General features: G+C 37.9%; 1 protein-coding gene across 1 annotated transcript in view; it reads right to left on the reverse strand.

Moving 5' to 3' along the window:
- Positions 1 to 5,057: 5,057 nt before the first annotated feature.
- Positions 5,058 to 23,898, reverse strand: part of BTAF1 (B-TFIID TATA-box binding protein associated factor 1) — a 43,297-nt gene continuing 24,456 nt past the window's right edge. The window contains exons 14-38 of the mRNA XM_059851662.1: positions 23,520 to 23,640; positions 23,339 to 23,443; positions 22,968 to 23,117; positions 22,231 to 22,373; positions 21,889 to 22,063; positions 21,215 to 21,418; positions 19,886 to 20,312; positions 18,662 to 18,852; positions 17,570 to 17,723; positions 17,370 to 17,479; positions 16,086 to 16,287; positions 15,526 to 15,674; positions 13,033 to 13,185; positions 12,425 to 12,546; positions 12,050 to 12,217; positions 11,789 to 11,866; positions 11,579 to 11,708; positions 10,808 to 10,949; positions 10,514 to 10,644; positions 9,966 to 10,091; positions 9,072 to 9,224; positions 8,268 to 8,479; positions 7,950 to 8,109; positions 7,215 to 7,385; positions 5,058 to 6,975 (exon numbers count right to left, since the gene is read on the reverse strand). Of these exons, the coding sequence (XP_059707645.1) occupies positions 6,829 to 6,975; positions 7,215 to 7,385; positions 7,950 to 8,109; positions 8,268 to 8,479; positions 9,072 to 9,224; positions 9,966 to 10,091; positions 10,514 to 10,644; positions 10,808 to 10,949; positions 11,579 to 11,708; positions 11,789 to 11,866; positions 12,050 to 12,217; positions 12,425 to 12,546; positions 13,033 to 13,185; positions 15,526 to 15,674; positions 16,086 to 16,287; positions 17,370 to 17,479; positions 17,570 to 17,723; positions 18,662 to 18,852; positions 19,886 to 20,312; positions 21,215 to 21,418; positions 21,889 to 22,063; positions 22,231 to 22,373; positions 22,968 to 23,117; positions 23,339 to 23,443; positions 23,520 to 23,640 (4,024 nt within the window). The 3' untranslated portion in view covers positions 5,058 to 6,828. The remainder of the gene's footprint in view (positions 6,976 to 7,214; positions 7,386 to 7,949; positions 8,110 to 8,267; positions 8,480 to 9,071; positions 9,225 to 9,965; positions 10,092 to 10,513; positions 10,645 to 10,807; positions 10,950 to 11,578; positions 11,709 to 11,788; positions 11,867 to 12,049; positions 12,218 to 12,424; positions 12,547 to 13,032; positions 13,186 to 15,525; positions 15,675 to 16,085; positions 16,288 to 17,369; positions 17,480 to 17,569; positions 17,724 to 18,661; positions 18,853 to 19,885; positions 20,313 to 21,214; positions 21,419 to 21,888; positions 22,064 to 22,230; positions 22,374 to 22,967; positions 23,118 to 23,338; positions 23,444 to 23,519; positions 23,641 to 23,898) is intronic.

Genomic DNA, 23,898 nt, shown 5'->3' on the forward strand with positions numbered 1-23,898 from the left:
TTCTCTCTAGGTTTCTGTGCAGGTACAAGAAGCTGTGGGGTGTTTGTAGCCATCTGCCACTTAAACTTATCAGAACTTTGAGTCTGGCTGGTTTGTTTTCTCCTTTGGGGTGGCACAGCAGGCTCCTGTGGTGGTGGTTGGATCTACTTTTCCTGCTTAAGCGGGAAGGGGATGAAGCAGCACACACCAGGCTCCCAGTGGTAAGGCATTCTAATCTCTTCCACAGCAGTACTTCGGTGGCTTTGCCAGCTGTGACCACATCTATATTGGAGGCAAAAATACTGCACAGTGGGAAACTGAGAGAAATAAACCAAACAGAGGAAAAATAGGCTGATGGCAAGTGCATCCCATATCCCTTTCTCCTCCTTTGCTTTGCCTGCCCCTACACAGCCCATGTATATTGTCATGGTTTTTGGTGTTTTTTCACTCTCCTTGCTTTGTTTGCTGCCTTGCTCTTCAGCTGATAAATAATAGGCAGGGCCAAAGAGTGATGCAACTTCTAACTGTGAGAACACAGAGTTCTGCATTTTATAAACAATAATTAACTACTGCTGACTGTGTTGGCTGTGAGAAGCCTGAAATGCTGATCACATCTTGCAGCTCTCACCAGGGCAGCAAAGAAAGCAGAAGTACCAACTTTGAATTCTGCCATGTTGTCCTTTCCAGCTTGCAAATGAACTGATGATTTAACTATGATGCCTAAGTGGGTGAACTTTAAATTAGTCATAAATGAAGACAGACACTGGTGGGCTGGCACTTTCTGCTGGTTTTGTTATTCTGCATGATTCCTTCTTCTGCCATCTCTTGAAAACACATTCTCTTGAATATGAGCATGGGCTGCATTTTGACTTTATGCCCAGAAGTGAACTTTGCCTGTGAATCCAATTGATAATCCAAATGTGTCCAAATGAACATGAAATAGCACCTGAGTATCTAAAGTTTAGTTGACAAGTTTGATACAGTTTGATTGTTGTGCTTGTGAGTGATAATAATTGCAAAATAGAGGCCAAGAATGAACAGTTACAAGTGTCCCAGAAGTGTTTTATAATCTGGACTGTGTGGGGGCGAGGGCAGCATGGAGAAATACATCCGAATACAGTGCAGCATTTTCCTAAAGGCACACACTTGTTTTGGTAATGCAAAGTCAAAAGTCAGTTTTGCTGTTAAGTGAGGCAGCTCTGATTCAGAAAGCAGGAATTGGAAAGCATAATTTTCTGGGAGTTTATGAATTTTTAATGTCTTCCCTTTCTGGCTACAGAAAGATCATGACAAATTCAACTGACTTTTTTCAAGCTCTGTTGTTGCAAAAGCAGATTTTAACATCTGCCTTAGCTCTTCCCTTGGCTTACCATTACAGATTTCTACTTGAAGGCTTTATTTCTCAGATGCTGGGTTGTGATTGATAATTAAATCCCTGTAAGTGCAGTATGAGTCACGAGAAACAGGGTCAGAATACATAAATGTGTATCTGGAGAGCACAGTATTTACTCAGAGAGAGCTAACATTGAAACAGCAGCAAAAAGCACACAAGTTAACCACATGAAACGCTTGGGCCGCTACACTGAACAGTATTCCCTTTTCTCAATGGAGTATCTAAGCACCCAGCCTGCATAAACTGTGACATGTAATTACCCTGACAAATGGGATAACTCTGGCAGGCACAGCCTTGGCATGGACAGCACAGCATAGCCCTGCAAAGGCCCCTGGAACCGGAGTGCATTGGAGACATGGCCAGCATGTTCCGATAGCTCAGCTGTTTCTGAGCCTCTCACTGAACTGCAGAGCAGTTCACTTTGCTGCATCCCTGGAACAGCCATTTGGCAGGATGCAGTGTATCCTTCCTTTCTCGCCCTTCCTGCAGCTTTTGCACCTGAGGCTGAATTTATGGGTTTGAAGTTTCTGCTCTCTAGATCAACTTCCTTCCCTCATTTGAAAAGGGAAAGTGAGCAGTAAATGTTTTCCTTTAGTAAGCAGAATTCCTTTTACAACTTAGCAAATCCTGGTCTCAATTTTACTTTAAAAGAAAATAGGTCATTATCTGAAAGAGTTTGTGATTGTTGATTACTTCGTAAATTGTAAGAGACCCAATTCCAAGTTAGCTACCCACATGACTGAGCTAAGAAAACAACAAGCCTTGACCATATGACTTTTTAAAGGTTTGATAGCCTTAAGGAAGAATAGACTAACAAATTTCCTAAACCCTCATGTGCTGGTTTGTGCAGATGCAAGGCTGGTGGGTACAACTTGAGACGTAAAGTTGCAAGTTTGGATCCCAGTGTCTACAAGTTAATAAAAATGTCTTAACCTTGGCAAAGGACAACTTTCTCTCTTGTCTTCTTGCCCATCTACTGCAGCATATGCACAGTGTATTTAGCATAGTGTATTTAGCTGTTGCTCAAGAAAAAAAAAGATACAGAGGAGCTTGGACCTTCTACTCTTTATGTTAAAGTAAAGATTAGAAATAGAAGAAAATTAAGGTTTTGTTACTGCATCAGGCTTATGAATGGAGAGGACTTGGCATTCTGAGCACCATTCTTGCTCCAACCAACAGAGCTCATCTCAGGGTTCATACCAGCAGAGCTCTGCCTTTGCACACACACAGCAGATGAAGAGAATCTCCTTTTGAGTGACATCCAAGATCACAGGATTGTCAGCGTGAACCTAAGAGCTCTGTTACCCTGGTGCTATCTGGTCCTCCCAGGAGGGGAATGGCATTCCTGTACTGGAGAGGGTAGTGTTGTCAGTCTAACACCAAAGGACACTTTCCCTTGCTGGGCACAATCCCTGAGTCTGGTCTGGCTGCCAGAGAATGAATTAAATCCTGATTCCTGAACAGGGAGTTGGCCTTAAAAACAGTGTAACTGAACAGATATTTCCAGACCTGCTGTAGAATAGAATACTGGAGAACTAGTGAAGCTACTAGAAGATAAGGAGCCAACTGAAAGGGTTTCTGACACAAATTCAAAGGTCATGTCTTTTAATAGACCACTGAAAGAATTTAGATGGATTATCATCTCTATAAAAATCCTTATATTCAGAGAACTTTCCTTGAGAGTAACTCACTTAAATGTGATTTGAAAAATAATGTTTACTCTAAAGCATCTCTGGCTGGTTTAAAGAATGAACTCCATCTTCCAAGCTTTTGATTACAAAGCAACTTAGCACAAGTCAGTTGCTGCTGTGATCCTTAAGACCTTTAAAGCTTGCCCTATGCCAAAGCTCTATTAACACTGTACACCAACCTAGATTTAACACTACATTATTTACCATTTGTAAGCAAGGTAATAAAAGCTTTAGTATGGGAATACGTTTTCATCTTTTAAGTGGAAAACTTCTAAGTTTCCAGAAGTTTCTAATATGGCCTAAAAGCTGCCCTACTACTGCTTGACTTAAGGCTTTATTAGAAACATGTGCTCTTTGCCTTACAATATGCAGAACCATGAGACAGTAGGAAAGTTGGGGATACCACTAATGGCAAATGTTAGCATTTGTCTTTAAATCTGGTAATCTTAAGGTAAAATATAAGAGTTGTAAAGATAATGGACTAAAGCAAAAGACTCAACTAATTTGAGCTAAACTAAATCACTATGTATACCTTGGATATTCAGAGTAATTTCGCTTTCAGCAAGCTTAGGGGAAAAAAACTTACAAAAGCATTAGGGAGAAGGATAAAAAAATAACCTAGAAACCTGCAATAGTTATAAGTAAATTTGCAGAAAGCAAGCAGCTTCCTGCCTAAGTGAATTCCAAATATAACATGCATGGAGAAAGTTAAATTAAGAATTCAATCTAACAAGTCAAAGTACAACAGACATAGCAGAAGGTGTGTTTATGCAGACCTGGTGCATGTTTGCAGAAGGTAGTTCTCCATTTAGTTTTAAGCAGGATTTCAAGCAGTCCTTAAGTTTGGTTAAAAAGCAGCATTATGTGTACACTTGTTTTAAAGTAATTCCTTCCAGCCCAGAATGTGGTCACCAGTCAGAAGTTATTAAGTTTTCACAGGTTAGCAAGCTCTGAATCGGGAACTACATCAATTTGGAGGTCTGGCTTTGGTGACTATTAGTGGTTTTTTGATGCTATTAAATGATGAGAGAGACTAGTTTAACTCAGTGCAAATTACACACAGTGCATAAAACCTTGAGTATGAGGCAGTGGAGAAGGTTGCCCAGAGAAGTTATGGATGCCCCATCCCTGGAAGTGTTCAGGGACAGGCTGAACAGATCTTGGAGCAAACTGGTGTAGTGGAAGGTGTCCCTGCCCATGGAAGGGCTTTGGAACTGTATGATCTTTAGGGTTGCTTCCAACCCAAGCATTGTGAGCCTACACATGGTTCTACTCAGTTCTTATTTCTTTGGGCCTCCAGTGACTCTACCTGCAGACAGTCAAGGCTTACGCTGTATCCTCATTAGCAAGTAACAACCTGTACTAGGGGCAGAGCTGGAGAGCAAAATGGTTGGTGCTGAGAATCTGACATATTTGAAGGTTTCATTTCAGCCTAGAAATAAACAAACTTTCCTATTCCAGCCCAGACCCTGGTCTGGTCCAGCTGAATACCCATTAAAGAGATCAAATGCAGTTAGAAGCATTCTAAGAGCTATTTCTTGCTGGAGTTTTGCTGTAAATGAATCCAGTTTGTGCACTGAGGACACTGCACAAACAAGCCAGATCTTGGCAAATGCTCTGCTAGTTTGAAAAGCACAGAAGAGCTTTTTGTTAAATATTAAGGTAACAAAATCAAAATTTTTATATAATTGGTGCAGTGTTCCTGTTGGGTTACATTTCAAAGCATTAATTCAAAGAACACTTAAGATCAGCCAGTACATATAATAATGTTTAAACAATTATTCTAGGTTCTACCTTCCACTGTTTTTCAGGTGCAGGAGTCTTCTTGATGTGATATCTAAGAGAGCCATTGCTAAAATTATTATGGTTGCATAGCAACCACAATGTGGTAAATAAATGGCTTAAAAAAGTCCTAGGCTATTTCTTTCTCAACAGAACCCAAAGAGTTTCTTACCACTGCACCTAATAAAACTCTTGAAGAAAAACATATGCAATTTTTACCACTAAAGAATTTCTTTATTCAAATATCTTGTTATTTCTAGGCACTATCACCAAATTACTGCACCAAGTTATCTTCAAGTACGCATTATTCCAGCATTGTAACTTCTCTGCAAACACCACCAAGCCCCATTTTGTCTCCCCTGCTTGGATCATCAGCTGAAAGCACAACAGAAATAGTCTGAAGGTAGAAACTAACCAATATAACACTCAAAATCCAGCTGTAATTTCCAAAAGCATTAGGTTTTTTTATACAGCCAGATGTCTTCCCTAGAGAAACAAAACTAAACATGGACAAACCCAACATGCAACTTATATATTCCCAGTTGGTTTTATTTTCATGGAATGCTAATTTAGTTACAATCTGGCAGTTCATAACTACTGAAATGTGACATTAATTCTTCTCCAATGCTATAAACTGTCTTGATTTATATAGTTTGTTTTAAAACAATCTTATTTTACAATAGTTGAGGTCTCTGGTGGTTTTTAAGCTCTGATGCTTAAGCACACAGCAAGCTATAAACCTTAGGTTTTATATTTATACATATATTCTATGTATTCAGACAACTGCTGTAAGTTATCTATAACTTAATATTTATAAAAAGTGCATATACTGGTACATATGCACATCTAGAAACACACTTTTATACTGCCTCCCTTTTTTATAAAAAGCTGCATAACATACAGCCATATTATTCTCACTCACTGCTATTAAAGTCTTTTACTATCTTTGTTACACAACTTTAACTATTCAATTACCTCAAACTGAATGTAGGTATTTCTATGTATATTTTCTCCTAAAGAAAAAAAGTCCTCCCTATTCCTTTAAGAAGCTTTAAATCATGCATTGGTTTAGTACACAGTCACTTTTAGCATGGATTTTAGAATCCTAGACAGTGTAAAATCTACTTCTGGAAAATGTCTGTCTGTATATTTAATTTCTTCTTTTAGTTACAAAAAATATATAGGATTGAAACATATGGAATACATGCATCTCTCAAAGTGGCTATATTCTAGCCTTATAGATAAATTAAAAAAAGTACACCCCTGCTAACAGGATGCAAACACGGCCTCAAATAGACCATTACCTGCATTTAATAGAGCTCATTACATTAAAAAGTTCAAGTCAGCTGTTCTCACAAGATGGTGTCAAAAGACTTAAGAGCATGATATATATATATATATAGTCAATATACAAAGGTGGGTGCACAGGCCTAGTGCCATTCCATTCTTCAATACTTTCAGGGCTTCTAGGCTTTGCCTCTGGTGATGTAACTCCTGAAATGATCTGAAAGAAAGCTTAAGTTGAAAATTGCTTTTTAAATATACCATAAAAGCAAGCTGTGTTTAAAAGAAAAATGTACACTGAAGTACTCACTGAAACAACTGTACAAAACTATTATAGATACAGAAAGAAATAATGGTGGACTTAACTGCAAACACAAGTCACACTTGTTAACAGATGTAAAACCTGCTTTGTTTTAATTCTTCTACCAAGTAAGAATTTGCAGCTGTTCAAAACAAGTAAAATTTGAACCACCTCACAATGTTTACATTTAAAGTTTTTATACAGTGCAAACGTTTAAGACAGAATAACTTCCCAGTGAAACAGCTGACACTACTTCATGCCAGTCTTTTGAAGATTCTTCTTTCAGTAAGTCTATTTACACATTAAGCTAAAGGTTCACTCAATATGCTTTGAAGTTTGCTGAATATCAGCAGAAAAATATGTGAACTAGCAGCAGTTGTATTACAAATATGTGGTGGTTACTTTAATGAATGCATGAAGTTTTCAAGACTGTATTCAGTGTCATACTGCTCTTGATCCCATAGTTCTCCAAGGTTTTCGAGTACTGATTTCATTGATGCTTTCCCAGAAGAGGTAGAGGTATCTGCTTTTTCAGTTTTGCCATCCTTCACAAAAGAAAAAAAATCCTGTTAATATACAGAATAATGTTTTCAAGAATCTAATAAATCCTTTAAGTCTGATAATTCTTCTGGGGAAATATCACTTCCTCCTGTTGTTCAGAGAGCTGTCTACTATTCATCAGTCCAACTTAAGTGTTCGTGTGATTAAATTTTACATTTCAAAGCAAAGCTTTTCCCTAAGCTGACTCTATTTTTGGTAGGTATTTGTAAAACTGTTTCTTTACCTTGTCGAGAGTGAACAGATCAAGAAGCTGCTCTGTTCCCATGCTCTGTAGGCTTGCATTTTCTTGGCTAATCACTGTATTTGCAATATTCATTTTGAACTTTTGAAGACCCATGATCTTCTCTTCCAGAGTTCCCCTGGTTATCAGGCGATACACATTAACAACACGTTTCTGAAAGAAAAAAAGCACACTTAGCTAAAAAGTATCATCTCAGGTATTCAGGAAAGCATAAGCTTTTAGTGTTTATCATGGACAGTCTAGAAGCAGTTTTGCTTGGAGCCACCCTTCAGTAACTCTACTCATTCTGACGGATATTAGATGGAAAGCACAAGACTGCCACTATACAACAGAAGCATCTTCAGTTGCCTCTGTACTGTGGAAGAATTCACTGATTTTACAGCTCTAGGGGAAGACCACCAGCAGTCATTCTTGCCCTGTCTTGCACCAGAGAAGGACAACCTGTGGGCTTGTCCCTTCAGTTCCTTGTCTCTTCCTCCACGGAACGGTGATTCTTCTCTGGCCTCTCCCCAGCAGCTCAGGAAGTACAGAAGACTTATCAAGTTGCAGGCAGAATAAGGAAGTATGCACTTCAGCAGCTGGCATAGTTGCAAGAAATAAATACGAATGGAAGCTTGGTAGAAACCTACAAATGTCACTTCGTTATACATTATAAACTCTCTCAAGCAAGTTCAGCATGAGAAAAGCCACCCTTATGGGAAATGAAGAGGTTTTCACCTGCCCAATGCGATGTGCCCGATCCATGGCTTGCAGGTCTCTCATCGGGTTCCAGTCATGTTCCACAAACACAACTGTGTCAGCCCCTGTCAAGTTAAGTCCCAGTCCACCAACATGAGTGGTGAGCAAAAGAACATCTATAGATGGGTCATTATTAAACCTGCATACAAGAAAAAGTTAAGTTTGGTAAGTTTCATTTAAATAAAGATTTTATGAACCTCATCTGCCCTGAGGCAGACAAAACCCCCAATTTTGCACCATATAAATAATACAGGTCATCAAATTTGGCCTTATAGTGGGTGAGGGGATAAGGCATACCGGGAAACAATGGAATGTCTCTGCCCAGCAGGAATGCTGCCATCGAGTCGTAGATATGTAACTGAAGGTAACTGAGGTCTCAGAAGGTCATGCTCCACTATGTCCAGCATACTCTTCAGCTGACAGAAGATAAGCACTCTGTGCTGGGCTACAACTGCTTCTGTGCCACTTTCTGAAGATCCACCATTCCCCAAACCACAGTCCAGCAGCAGCTTTTAAGTAAAAGAACATTAAAGTGTGTAATTAAAATTACTGTAGAGCTCATGTAAATATTAAGATTCATTGATTATCAAAAGCAGAAATGAGAGAAACAAACTGCAGAAGGAAGTACCAAATGACAGTCACTTAAATGACACGAAGGCAAAGTTTGGCTTCCCTGTCAAACTATGAAAAACTTAAGAGTTGTTAAAAAATTTTAAAAAACCATTTTCTTTCCTTACTTATATTATATTTTAAGTAAAGCTATGGCAATGCAATCTAGCTTAATCAAGGAAGTAGTCTCCTGTGTAATAAAAATGAAAAAAAAAATCTGCAACAAGAGGGACAAGAATAAAATGGAAGTAAGGTTTTTCATATGCCAACAATTTATATAAACATCACTACCACGAAGATTGTGCTTCCCCCTCCATCTTAAATTATCAGGGAAAATAGGGCACATCCCTGAAACACCCTTGCATTCTTTTTCATTTACTACTTAATTTTAATTAAAAGAGTTTCCCTATTGAAACCTTAAATAACACATCCAAAACTGTACCAGCAGTAGAGACATTTGGGGAATTTAAGGCATAACGCATGTCCACTCACTTGTTTCAAAGCAGACAGCTTAGGTGCATGCTGGATGTCTCGAAGGGATGAATTCTGAGCTGCAAGTTGCTCTGTAATTCTCTTGTATTCTGGATGTTGGGTTGTGAGCACTAATGCTGGATGGTTGCAGAGCTTCCGTAAGTACTGCAATGCCTTTAGTTATTGAAGAAATGAAGTTAGAAGAAATAATAAGCAAGAAAACATTTACAGAAAAAGGATTAACAGAATTAACTGTAAGTACAGAGGTCACTCTGCCACATTCCACAATCTGGACTTTATGGTGTATTTTCAAAGTTGCAGATTTAAAACCTGCATTTCAAATTGTATTCAAACATTGTTACACTCGTGATCTTGGTCCCTTCTTTCTGGAAAAATGCAAGGATTACCATTTCCCACACTTTCATCTGAGTCTGCAATAGAGGAAATAGGTTTGGGAGCACTTTGAGAATAATTGCTTTCAATTAACCAAGAGTTAATCTTCAGTTCTATAAGATCATGAACCTTCATAAATTCAGATCTACCCTTAAGGAAACATTTTGTCCATGATTCAAAATCTTAACGTTGAAGTGTAAGAGCTGATGCAATCAGAATTACTTCCCTCATTCTGAGGTTTTGCTCTCTCAGTACTCAGTTTTTATGAGATCCACAAAATAGCTGAACACCAACTGAGCAGATCACATTAAAAATACGAGGCAGTGTTATGCATCATAAGACACAAACTCATAATTCAGACATAATAGCTATAATTCACATTCCAGCCATAAATATTCTACTTAGATCATATGACCACAAATGTCTAAGTTTACTATTTTGATTTTCAGTTTTCACTAAACCTATAAATACAGTTACCAAACATGTATATACTAGGTAATAAAAATTACTGAAAAAGACTACCTGAAATACGTGACCTGTAGATTTAAGCTTTGGCTTTTCAGTTTCTTCATTCAGTGAAATTGAAGAAACTGTTTCATCAATATCACATTTGGCACGAGACTTGGCAAAATCTTCGTAAAGCTGAACCTGCAGACCAGACAAGAGAATGAGTGTGTTTTTTCTGACAGAAGATAGTCCTATTCAGAGTTCAGTTTCAAGTTAAAGTTCTGAATTATCATACATCAAGAAAGCTATTTCATTTGTATCAGAAGATAAACATTAACAACAGAATCTCCTGCCATTTATTTTCTTTCAACTTGGAAAGTGTTATTGAAAAATAATCTGCAGATGCCTGCATGTTGTTCCTGAACAATGCCCAAAATTAAGCTCAAGAAATACACTATTACAACAGGACTGGAATTAGTGTTTTAAACACATACTACAAAATTCTTTTAGTACATCCAGAGAATGTCAGAGCTGATATCAGATTGACACAGGAATACAGAATTCATGCCTTTGTGGCCTTAACTGTGCTGAGAAATAAACTTTCAGCCACTTTTTAAGCATACCTGTAGAGGACTGAGAATACAGTAATAATCTTGAATAATTTTGGGTGGAAGATCTTGCAGCACATCCTCTTTCATTCTCCTCAGCAGAAATGGCAGGACTTGGCGGTGCAGAGCTTCCATTGCAAGTACCCCTAGTGAGGACAACAGCACCAGTGTTTTAGAAGAAAAACATTTTTCAACACATTCAGCTCCCCCTCAGTCTCCGATGTTAGAAATAACCACACTTCTTTTCACTAGCAGTTCTCATTTAAAAGGCTACAGCAAAAACCCAAAGATGAAACATTTGATCCTTACCAGCCTCTTGTTCTCGACTGGAGCTGCGGGCATCTCTGCTTGCCAGGATTGGTTTGCCGTAACGAGCTGCAAACTGGCGCTCAGTGCCCAAGAATCCTGGCATTAGGAAGTCAAACAATGACCACAACTCTAGCACGTTGTTCTGAACATAAAAGAAACATTATAATTATTTTCATAAGCAGCAAGTTGTTGCAAGGTATCAGAAAAAATTTCATTATTTACGCAGTGCCAAGCTCCTGGAGCTTGGTGGCTCTTTCATCCATCTGAGTAACAGAAATACCTTTGCATGCACTTGAATGTATAAATGGACTTCCCACTGTGTCCAGTGCCTTAAGCCACACCCAGAGTTCTTCTGGTAAACAAAACCCAAAACACCAGTGGTTTTAGTCCTGGGTGAGATAGATACTGCACAGCCAAGTCATTCAGACAAAGCTCAAAATCTGGAGATCTTAGAATTGAGTTTCTTGCTAATTTTACTTGAGGCATAGGGAAATGGTCTCTTCCTTGCCCAACACTTAAAGAGGAAGTGGCAGAGAAAGTCTTGCTGCCAACTTTTGAACCCCATTAATACCACAAAACTTGCATTCACTCCCCTATATACAGGTATAACAGAAAAGGGAAAGATGTTGTTTTGAGCATTTAGAAATGAAAAGCTGTTTTACAATGTATACTTTGAACAAGATGATTGTTTAAAGGTACAATAAAGCTGAGTGCAAGATAGACCTATCTTGCTTGTTTTCCCCTATTCATTGAAAATAGAAAATCAATTACCTGGATTGGTGTCCCAGAAAGAATTATTCTGTAATTAGCAGTCAGCTGTTTTACTGCTTTTGATAGCTTTGTTTTTCCATTTTTTATTACATGGCCTTCATCAAGAATGCAGTAATTAAACTTAATATTTCTGGAAAAGAAGAACATAGACTTAAGTAGCATTTAAAATCTTAAGCTACTAAAAACCTCAGAAAACAAGCCAATTCTTACCTGAAGAAGTCGATGTCATTTCTTACAACATCATATGAAGCCACTATGAGATTGTGTCTTTTCACCTGGTGTTGCAATCTTAAAAAAAAAAAAAAAGGAGTTAATTGAAGTGCACCTTACATGTTATTTCAGCCTTTAACAATACCACCACAAATGTCCCCATGCCCACAAACTATGCTTCAGTAGTAGTAGTAAAGTAAATTGAAAAATTCTATGTGTGATATTTTACTCTAAACCAGTTATAAATGCAAGATGGGTTACCTTGCTCTCTCAGTAGGAGGTCCTGTATAGTGCAATGGATTCAGATATTCTTTTGAGCAAAATTTGCCCACTTCATCCACCCAGTGTCCTGTGAGTGTAGGAGGACACACCACCAAGGAGGGAAGAGGAACACTGTCCACCAGTTTTGTTCTTGCATATTCCTGAGCCCTTGAAGAGTATAAAATACGAGTTTAAAAAAATTATTTTTCACAGAAGAGTTGAGGTGGGAAGGGACCTGTGGAGGCCACCTGGTCCAAACCCCCTATCCAAGCACAGCCACCTACAGTCACAGTTGCCCAGCACTATGTCCAGATCCATTACCACACAAGACCTATCATTAAAGTCTAAGACAGAATGTGATTTGTTTAGGCTTACCTGAGGCAATGATCACCTGCAAGAATGCAAATGGATTGTAAAGTTTTTCCTAAACCCATGTCATCACAAAGAATTCCATGAAGTTTGTATTTATTGAGAAATGCAAGCCAGTTCACTCCATCCTGAAATCAGAAAAGGAGAGTGCCTCAAGTAAAACCCGGCTTTTTGCTAGCTGAGCTTCAGTTCACACATCCATCTGTTCAATGACCCAGCACTGCCAAACCAGGAGCTTGTTTCCCACCACAAATACATCCCCTACAGGCCATTCACTAAATGCAGCGGGAATAAAGGGAAAAACAAACACCCAAATGGTACAGTGAGGCCTGGCTTTGCAGTGGTGGGCTGCCACAACCAGTGTTAGCAAGGCACAGCCCAGTGGCCATTCCCAGAAAAAAAGGCAAAACCCAGAAAGGGGAAAATCTATCACTAGAACAATATAAGAAGCATGCATGACTTCATTTGTTCTTCCATACCCAGAGTCCAAGATACACACTCTACAAAAGAAACCAAAAATTTAAATTCACAAGAAAAATCTATCTGAACAACTCCTACTATCCTATGAAACCATATCAGACTGGAACTTTAAAAATAAAAGTATAAGCTGTTACCTGCTGGTATTTTCTGAGCTCTGCTTTGATTGGTACTGGAATTTCATAGTTTTCCAGTTTTTTTCCATCCAGTAATTGTTCCAGAAAGTGACGTTCTTTAGCCTTCATTCTGATTAATTCCTCAGACATGTTTGGTGGGTCTGGTATACCAGCCTAGGGTAACATTTTTAAAGCAGTCATGTAAGGGCTATAGGGCTTAACTGCCACAGAGGAGAAGAACTTAAACCTCATACTACTCAGACATTTTAAATACACAGTAAAGATCTGCAATCTTCGCAACTGTATGACTCTAAACTCAAAATTTAAATACTGTATTTAGCTATACTTGTTTGATTACTTGCAGGTCAACACATGCAGAGTTGTAAGGTGCAAGAGACAAATCCTGCCCCAAAAGGACACATTGAAAAGATAAAAATTACACATGAGATAGCAAATTCTGGTCATGCTGCTAAGATTCTACAAAGACTGAGCTATTCTACCTCTAATCAGAGGGTTTATCTAGCTGGCTTGAGAATCCTATGACACCCACTCCTCTTGAGCCACAAGCTACCACCCAAAGTTTGATGGATTTTTCTCCTACTTAGCAGGATTAGATCTAAAGTGATACTGAAAACCACAGGATGAATTCAAGCAGTTGGAAACTGTTGGGAGAAAAAATACCCTGAACCCCTCTAGGTTTGTAACAGCAGACCTTTACTTGCTAGGTACTCCTCATACCAGGCCAGAAGCCCAAAAATGGCATTTGGGGGCCAAATATGCTCATTCTTGCTTGCTAATAACATACAGCAGCAGCAGAGGCACTGCTATTTTTCCACCACCACATACGTCATCCCATTCTTCTGGGCCTCTTCCATCTTTAAGTCAGCTTTACTTCAAAACCCATCTGACTAATCACTTACAGAGGGCTCCCGGCTAAAAAAAAAAAACCTCTACCAAATATTTCCACCATGTATGTGGTTAGTAAGGAAGGGGGATGTTAGTACTGCCCCATATGATATTCAAGTACACACATACACAGAAGACAGCAGCCTCCTTGTTCAATGCTCTGCCTGCCTCCCTTTTAGAAGAACCTACCTGCAGTATGAACACTGTGGCAGGTAATTTGGTTCAAATATGTTGTCAACTTGCAGCAGAATTGCTTATCAATACAAGTTTGATCAAGTTGAACCATTTATATTACAATCCTTCCTTCAGTCATACTTTATTCTTGCAACCATAAAAATTAATCAATTTGAGCATAAAGATGCAGAAAACAGAGCATAGTTAAGTTGCCCCAACTTATTTATTGTTAAAGAAAATACTGTTCCATGACAATATGAGTATTTTCTCTCACTAATAATCTGCTTCACTCTATGCTTACATATTTAATACAGTTCAGTATCTGATACTTAACCAGAAAGGGAAATTTGAAAGCACTTCTTCCACAACTATGGAAAAGAATTATGAAGTGATCATGCATATGCACGCAATTAATAAAACAAGTACAGTATGTTTTAAGAGAGTCTCACTAAACTTTATTAAAATAGCTTTAACCCTTCCCCAAGCCCTAAGCTATGTGCATTCCACAGGACTGTGTTTAAGATGCATATGAAGGAGGACTGGTGCAAGTGGCACTGCAATGAACATGCTAGAAATTAAGTTCTTTGCTCACTTTCAACTTGTTGAACATCTCAGTGTAAGCACACAAAGTAAGTGTGCTCCTGTTAAGGCAGATTACTAGTTATCAGATTCTGAGGTTCTACTGTGCTAAATTAAAAAGTGAAAAAATAAAAAAATGCATTAAGCTGACAATTGTTTTTCATTATTGCTGTGGAAATTCTAAACTGTCTTCTATTACCATCTGGTGGTCACATTAAGTTACTTAGAAGCATTGTAGTCCTTGATGCACAACATCAGAAGTTGTCTGAGGTATGCAAGTTGCAGCAAGAATGAAAGACTGAAGCAAATCTGTACTGATTAAACACTATTGCATCATAATATACAATATTTTGCCTAAATATGTAAGGTGGTGCTTTTTGATTTTAAGAACTAGTAATAAGTAACCCTACTTATCCCCACAATATTTCTATTACTGTTATTTTTGATTTTGCTTTTAAACCAGTATTGCTTTTGAGCATTTCTCTTGACAACATACTCAGCAACACACATACTTAAGGAGAGTGCACATAGAATGCCTAAAACTTTTAAACCCAAACTAAGAAATGCAGCATTACACACAAAATTAATAAATCTACCATTTAATTTTATGTATACAGCTGACATGAGCTTCTTATTAAGAGAAATTTTATTTTAACATTAAATTAGAAAATTGCTAGAACAGGGTCCAATTTTGCTTATTTTAAAGGGCACATCTGCTATTATTTGATATGGACTCAACACCTTTAAAACCAGTTACTCATTCAGCATTTAATAAGCCAGAAGCCTGGATTTTGCAGCTGGTGAGACTGGATACAGGACAGTTCACATATCCATACACTCACAGCTTGAGCTTACCTCAAGAGGCATCAGTCTAATCAGTGTGGCAAAGCACTGAGTGGCCATAAAACGTACACTGTTTGTCTGATCACTCATTCTACCCAGAACTGGAACCACCAGAAGAACAATGTATGGGACAATACCAACATCCAGCTGCTCCATTACACCTGGAGTGCTTATTAAGGAAACAGTTTTTAACAGTTCAAGTTTGTCTGACAAATATACACCCAGGAGATTTCACACTCAGTAACTAAGAGTCATTAATTGTTACACTCAGGGAATGAAATTTCTAGTGACAAAGCAATGCAGAAGCAGGGAAATCTGATCTACCCAATTACATTTAGCCAGCAAAGTGCATGGTTTGAGAAAATGAATTACCTCCACTAAAACATCACTTGGCTGATAAGATAAGGGCAATGGAAATTAAACTTTCTTCTGCTTCTTTCCACAGAAGAAAAAACAGCTTAGTATTTTATTTCATTCCTCCTCCCATTTTTTTTCAGGCAACCGTTTTTGTTCACCCAAATGAAACAGCAGCAAAGAAGTTTCTGCATTTTTGAATACCCAAGCAAGGATACAGGCAAGTGCTTCAATTGCGCCCTCTTGTTTGGTGTTGTCATCTATTGCTCCCAGCCAGGGCAGAACCTTCTCCAGAAAGATATTCATTGTTTCCATGGTTGCTATTTTGCTCATAACACCCACACAACGAGAAGCCATGTGTCTAACAGCAGTGCTGGGATGTTGAAGGCACATGTAAAGATGAGGCAAATGCTGTATTAACTGAACAAAAGAAGAAGATGCGGGGAGTAAAGGTTAATATGAATTATAAAAAATTAGTCTTTTTTTTTTTAACTACTGAATCTTTTAAAGTCAATTAAGAATGCCTGAAATGGCTCCCTTGCAAGATATAATTGTTTAAAACTAAAAAATTATTTCAGAAGAAAAAGGCAATTTAACTTTGAACATGTATTACTCCCCAATACAGACAAAATTCAGAGTGACAAAATATTCAGCATTTCAGTCAAAATCAAAATTATTTAAGCCCTTAGTTAGCAAGGAAGTGTTTCACACTTAGAAAATATAGTACCAAATACCCAGAACTTTTTATTAAAGAAAAAAACAATTATTTCCTAAATACGGATACACAGATTTAAGAATTCCTTCCAGCTAGCTAATTTGTCCTAGACTCATTCCCTTTGTGTTTAGGCAGATTAATTATTCATGTTGGGAATCTCAATTCTGTGTGACAAGGGGGACACCCAGAAGGAAATCTGCATCTCCCCAGCAGGGTATACATCTATGTCTTTGGTGTGTGTATGAGTTTTCCTTTTAATCAGTGCAGATATGCCTTTGTATCGGATATCTAAACAGATGGTCAGGTTTCTCCTACTGTGAAAGTCCCTAAATACTAGCTTTGATGAACCAAGTTCAGCCTCTGTGACTTTCTACAATTTTTTTTTTTAAACTGCATACAGCATTAGCACCACCAAAACCAATTTATACAATAACTACATACCACCATATTTACACAATAACTACATACCACCATATTTACACAATAACTACATACCACCATATTTACACAATAACTACATACCACCATATTTATGTGTATATATATATACAATGTGTGTATTAAAAATCTTTCAGTCAGCCACATAGTGCTACATAACCACATTTTTATCTGTACTTTCATAACAAACAGAAGGCATCATACTACCAGTCTGTTCTCCAGGTTTAGGAAATACTGAGTTAGAATAAAGCAGAGCAGTGATGCTGATTCCAGTGTAACACAACGAGACAAAAAGACTTAAACCTCTAGCAATAAGAAGACTGAAGTGTTTCATGCAAAAGCTGATTACCAGAGGATGTAGCTGAGTGTCCATTGAAGCCGCTGTTGTTTCAAAAACCTGCAAGGAATTCACCAGCTCCTGGGCAGGAGCATCTCCTTTTTCCAGTAACAGCTTCCGGTCTGGTAAAAACAGAAAAGGTGCTGAGTTTAAGACTGACATACTGACTCCAGCCTGCCACCCTTCTTTGCTTAAATCAGAAGTGTAATTACCAAAATTGTTTATGTGAATGTTGTTCCTTAATGAACCAACCATAGCATCCCAGAGATGTGGCAATCCCGTTGCCATTTCAGCACCAAAATGTTTAGCTATAGTAGATAAGGCAAATTCAGCTCCTCTTCTCTGTACAACATAAGGTTTCTGAGCCTAGAATTAAACAAGTCAACAAAGCAGCAAGGTTAGATATATTTAATAATAATTATTGTCAAGGGTGACCCCTCATTACATAGGCATTCAATTCTGATTGTGTTTATACCTACCTACAACACATCCACCAATAGATTTTTTTTCCCCGAGTTAATTTCTTTATTCTTTATACACACGTAAAAAACCAAAAAATCTTTCACAGCCAATTATTTAAAGTCTATAAATTTGAGATTTGGCCTTCACTGATAGTGGTCCATTTCAACAAGATGTTTCCAAGTGGTTCTGGTTCCAGAACCTCAGATATGGCCAATACAGTGATACCAAGAACAGTACTACACTAGAAAACTTGGAATATGTGATTTCTTATTTATCCCCCTCTCTTGCTCCCACCCTCTTTGGCAAGCAGAATTAATAAAAAACACTAATAATTAAGAACAAAATCCACAACACTGTTTAGGAGTTCACAGTCCTGCCTAGAATCTCATTAAAACATGCTGAGTTTGAAATTAATAAAAGGGAAGAGTTTAGGATATCAAGAATGGAAGTCACAGAGACATGCTGTTTTACACAATCATATTTCAATTGCTGGTTTTAATGCTTCAGAGGCATCCACCAGGCATTGAGATGGACCAACACTAACATGAGCAGGACACAGTTCCTGTCCTCTTGTGCTTGTTCCACTCATTGTGGAAATCCATCTGCATGAACTGACACTGATATTCATATTTTATAGTAAATACAACATTTCAGGAGTTATTAATGTTCTTAATGACAAACATTTAAAACATCAAACATAAGCTGCTTGCATAACAAAACTTCCTGTTTTGTGATGCAAAACCCCTGCCATCCCTACTACAATGCTATCAACTCCAGGGAATTCAAAGTAATGGAAAGGAGAGGGGGATGTGAAGTTGCAAATTCAAGCTTTTGAAATGTACCTCATCAAGTTCTGTAGGAATGCTTCCACTGCTGCCTGTGGGGAGATCTGCAATAGGGGCTTTTGGAGCTTTTGGAGTAGGACCTCGACGACTTGTGATGGCAAAAGCAGCTTTCTGATGTCTGTACAGTGTAATTATTCCCCTGTGTTTAGTAACTGTGTGCTGCATCCCATCTTTATCAGAGTTGGGCCCTAAAAGAAAAGGGAGAACAGCTGACAACAATTTAGGCTGCAGTTTAACACAAATGGGGGAAGGGAGAGCTACCTACAAGTCATCTGCTGATTGTGCTTTAAAAAACCCGTAATTTTTTCCACCCTTGAGGACAATGGAGCTTCGGTACAAAGAGCTACCGTGCTAGGACCACATTACAGACTCTGAATGAGAAGTTAAGTGTGCAAACTGCCAGAAATTATAACTCTGTAAGAAGCACAGGTAAGCATGTATGTTACCTGTGAACACATGAACACATTATGTTCTAAAGTTCCAACCAATTTATGTTCTGTGTCCTTTAAAACAGTTCAATACTTGTGTCATGATACAACAAAAGATGCCATCAGTATCTTTGCATTTGTTCATGTTTCCACTTATACTAGAGAGCTTCATTTTCCATCAGATATGACTGATATTCTACTCTGAGATAAAGGAGGACACATTCATTAAGAAAGAGGAAAACATAAAACAGTCAAACCTTAGAGGAGGTTAGAATGTTTGAGAGTATTAAGATCTTCATTGGGTTAATCTGGGTTGTTCATTCAATCCATACATTTTCAATAATGGACAGCCATTTTAAAAAATCCATGGCCATTGCATGCATAGGATTATTTTATTAATTTTGAACACTGTCCTCATCTTTTTATCTTATGATTAGCCCACGGAATGTAACACAAGTCACATTTTTGACAGACTACTTTGATTTCCATTTTTGCTCAATAACATTTGTAAGTGAAATGTGCTCAGAACTAGATACTAACCAAACAAGAGTCCATACCTGGAAATTGGAATTATAGTATTTTATAGATAGATATATATATATATAGATAGATCTAAAACAATACACATTAGTTGCACACAGTTTAAAATATCTAAATGAAATCATTATTAATAAATACTCAGATGCTGGCATTTTAAAAATCAGTGAAAACAAGTCTCATTCAAATACTCATTTCAACAGCTCAGAAATAAGCACAAACATATTAAGAATCTTGGCAGTCTTAGATGTCATACCTTTTGAGTTTTCATGGCTACTCTGAGGCTGTGCAGGACATGCTGCCAGTGGGGTAAGATGTGGATCCACACACAGGGAGTTACAGAGATTTTTTATAATCTTTGAGTTGGGACAAGGAGACCTTGTTGTACACTGCTGAAGTAACTTTGCGATACATGAAGCCACATAGTTTTGTATGAGTGTATTCTCTTCTTTTTTGATAGCTTCCATTAAGGGTTTTATAACAGGATTAAGTTTTTCTGGAAGTTGCTGCAAGTTCACAACTGCACATGCAGCAAAAGTATGGACTCGCAGATGCAACACTTGCCATTCCTGATTTGTTTCTGTAACAGTTATTTGGACTTGTTGCCTTTTACTGTCCAACTGTTGCAGAACTTTAGGATTCAAAGGAAAGGATGATGTCACCTCATTGAAAACAGAAGTAACCTAAGAGAAAGTAAAGAAAGGAATTACAAATCTGTTTCATTGACTGTAAAACAGGATATCCTCATGGCACAACATGAGTCACTTGACCACATATCACCATCTCCATTTTCCCAGTAAATAACAGAAAATGCTCCAAAATGTATTTCTGGGAATCCTGAGCTGAAGATCAAAGAGCAAATCAGGTATATCATAGACATTTAAAGTCTAGATTTCCAAAAGCTACAAGAGCAGTTTATGTACTCCTGCATATTTAGATTGTCCCATACTTGCTGGTTCTACCCAGATGGAAATATTTAAGCATATGAGAGATTAGCAAGGCAGAATGTGACTACAACAATCCAGAAAGGATGTGCAAGGTCCTGTGCACGAACAGATTGCTTCTTAGCTGATTTTCTTTTGAGGAAAGAGACTGGGATAAAAATCTAAGAAAAAAAGCACAACAAAGTAGGTGCAGAACCTTTCATATCCTTCCCCACTCATAAATGAATGACTATTGCTGCCTAAATCTTTCACTGGAAAAAGATTAAAAGCAGATTAAAAGGTCAGGGGCAAGGTGGGGGAAAGGTCTAGAATTTTTATAGTTTATTTACAAGTCTTCTGACAATGGTTTTGAAGCCTGCTTTGTTTACTTGTGTGTAGATTTCAACAGTGAATTCACACCTGGGATCAGAACACTCAGTTTTATTCTCCCATTAAGTATGTTCCTTGCATTGCACTTGATTTTTGTCAGACTGTAAACACACCTCGGGGAAACAGTAAGAATGTGTAAAGATTCTTTTTCATGAGATATGCAAAGGCCACCACATGATTTCTGCAAGTTACTGTCTATGCAATAATTATGCTGAAGGTGTATTTCAAGACAAGAACAGATTTGGAGGAAAGGCAGGCATGCCTCTACTTACCAGCTCATTAGCTTGATCTATTGTAAATACACTGCAGTTTACTCTGTTTCCAATGTCAATGTGTGAATCAGCTAGCAATGAGATGAGTTGTTTACATTCGTTTTGCATTCGTGTAAAAGGAACAGCAATTTCATCGTAATAGAGATGTTCAGAAAGGACCCCAAGTAAACGAGGTTGAACACAAATAGCCACAGCTGAACACTCCTGTAACAGAAAAACACAATTTGCATTTCTGAGTAATCACAGTTTCTTTGTTCAGTCTTGGGCAGCTCAATCTAGCTCCAAAAATCCAGTTTCCAGAGGGACTATTAACATTCATAACCCAGAATATAAAAGATAAAGGATTAGGAACAAAAAGTCTGCCACTAGAAATGACAGTGAGCAGATAAAAGACAGTCATCTTAAAAGGAATCACTGACCTTAAATAAAGGCATCTTGAGAATAGATTTATTTGTAGAAAAAATGTGAGCATATTTACTGGTTCATAGTTCTGACAGCTGGCATTTATCTACTGATAAATCCCTCCACTGTCTAACGATCAAGATTTTGGTATTTAGATGTATAAACACCATTTTAGCTTACCTACTGAAATCTTATTTCAAGCTAAGTACCACACAACAAGCAGTGGATTGAGATAGTAAGTAAAATATATTTTTGCTGCAGAAACATCCTACCTTTTGCAAGGCTGCCCACTCACAGATTACTAACGCAACACTAATCCTCTGCAAGGCAGATTTAGAATTCAAGTGGAAGAGCAGTAGCTGAGCTAATGATTCAGCTGGCTTTATTTCTTGAGTAACAGTATTTACACCTGGGTCACAAATGCAGCAACAAAGTGCTCCCAGCAACCTGACAAGATGAAAAAGAACAGTCACTTCAGTGCTATAATTACTCCGCAATCAACGATTCAACGTGAAGATGCAAAAATGGTAATTAGATTTTGGCAAGGACACTATATATGATGAAAAGAATACATTGCTTTTATGTATTTTTTTTCATATTTCCAGTAAACTGACTTTGCTGCCATCATCCGAGCACGCATGACAACGTAATCCCTGGTTGCTGGATCTTCTGCAATGCTGTCTGCCCCAGCAATGTATTCCTGAATCACTTCCTTGTTCTGGGTTTGACCTTGACGCAGTTTAGCACCTGCTTTTTCCTGTGGAATAAAGGAAAGGTTGAAAGTGTGTTTGTAATGAAAAGATAAATTCATATTCCATAACAATACAAAAAAATCACCACACCACGAAAAAGTTGAACTAGGACAGAACACTTCTTGGGTAACAGATTTCTTAAAGCAGTCAATACTTTTAAATCATCTCTCCACTAATAGCATTCTGTAGTCCAGTTAAATGTTTGCTACATTCCTTCACTATAATATTAAGGTTAATACTTGACATGCAGCTGATAAACACACAGAGGAAAAAGGAAACCTCTCTCAGCACCTTTTCAGAAACAGCACAAGGCTTCTGGATTTAACTCAGTCTTGCAAACAGATGGCTTTAGAGCCATGTAAATAAAGACTTTATAAAGTATCCATGTAGAGAACGTTACCCAGCAGAACTTAATTCTTCATGGATAACCTGACAAGAACCCTTTTGTTCTACAGAATTGAGGCTTGTAAGACAGCTTACATTTAGAACTACAGAAAGGCAACACCACTCCCCTCTAACACCATTAAAATATGTTTTATAAACAGCTAAGCAATTTCCTACTTTCCTCAGAACAGTCAGTGAGAGCACATTCCACTTACTTTGGACCTGGTTTTTACTTCTAGCAACATGTTTAAGTCAATGGGCAAATGAGATGGCTGCATCATTAAGCAGAGCCAGGCTCCCATCCATGGACAAGCAGCTGCAACAACATACTGTACAGATGCCTTGTTTAATAGTTCCAGCCACACCTTGGGAAAGAATCACAGTAGAAATCATGACAAATTTGTACCTGGGCTACATAAGATCATACACATGCTGAGAAACTGCAGGAACACTCTCTCATTTGCTCTATAGTAAAGCATCAAAGTATTTAACATAAGCACACTATTCTTTATCTGCACAAAAATACAGAGTATTTGAAAGAGTGGGATACACAAGCACTATATCCAGGAGTAAGTAACGAAAATACCTTGTGAATAAGATCCAGAATTTCTTGGTTGCTTTCTAAGATACAAAACTGAAATATGTGCCTCAACATGTCTTGCAGAATTGGAGTCAGCCATGTTGAAGAACCCTGAAACAAGGATAGCATATGACCAAGTATATTCCAATATGTATGACTGTAAGATATTAGTAACTCTAATTCTTACCTGGTCTTGGGTAGACAACAGTGTGAATAATGTTTCCAGTGCTGCTTTTCGCACAGAAGATATGGTGTGATGCAAGAACGGCCACACACGTGGGACCAAAACTGTCAGGGATTGCTGAATACTACAGGAGAGGGAGAGGCAGTGTCAGGGATAAAAACATACATAAACACAGAGCTAAGTTAGTTTTGTTTATTCTCATTTTATCCAAAAGAAAGCTTTAAGAAAAGAAAGTATTGCATATACTAGGGGATTTTAAGTGAAGCTTAACATCCCTTAAGCTTAAACTACAGCTTATACATTTAAAATAGTTTGAGTTGGTACCTTTTCCAGGAAAATACTGGTTTGGGTTTTTAAAATTGGTATAGAGAACTAGTCAATT

The sequence above is a fragment of the Haemorhous mexicanus genome, chromosome 7 (assembly GCF_027477595.1).
Source record: "Haemorhous mexicanus isolate bHaeMex1 chromosome 7, bHaeMex1.pri, whole genome shotgun sequence".
Taxonomy (NCBI): domain Eukaryota; kingdom Metazoa; phylum Chordata; class Aves; order Passeriformes; family Fringillidae; genus Haemorhous; species Haemorhous mexicanus.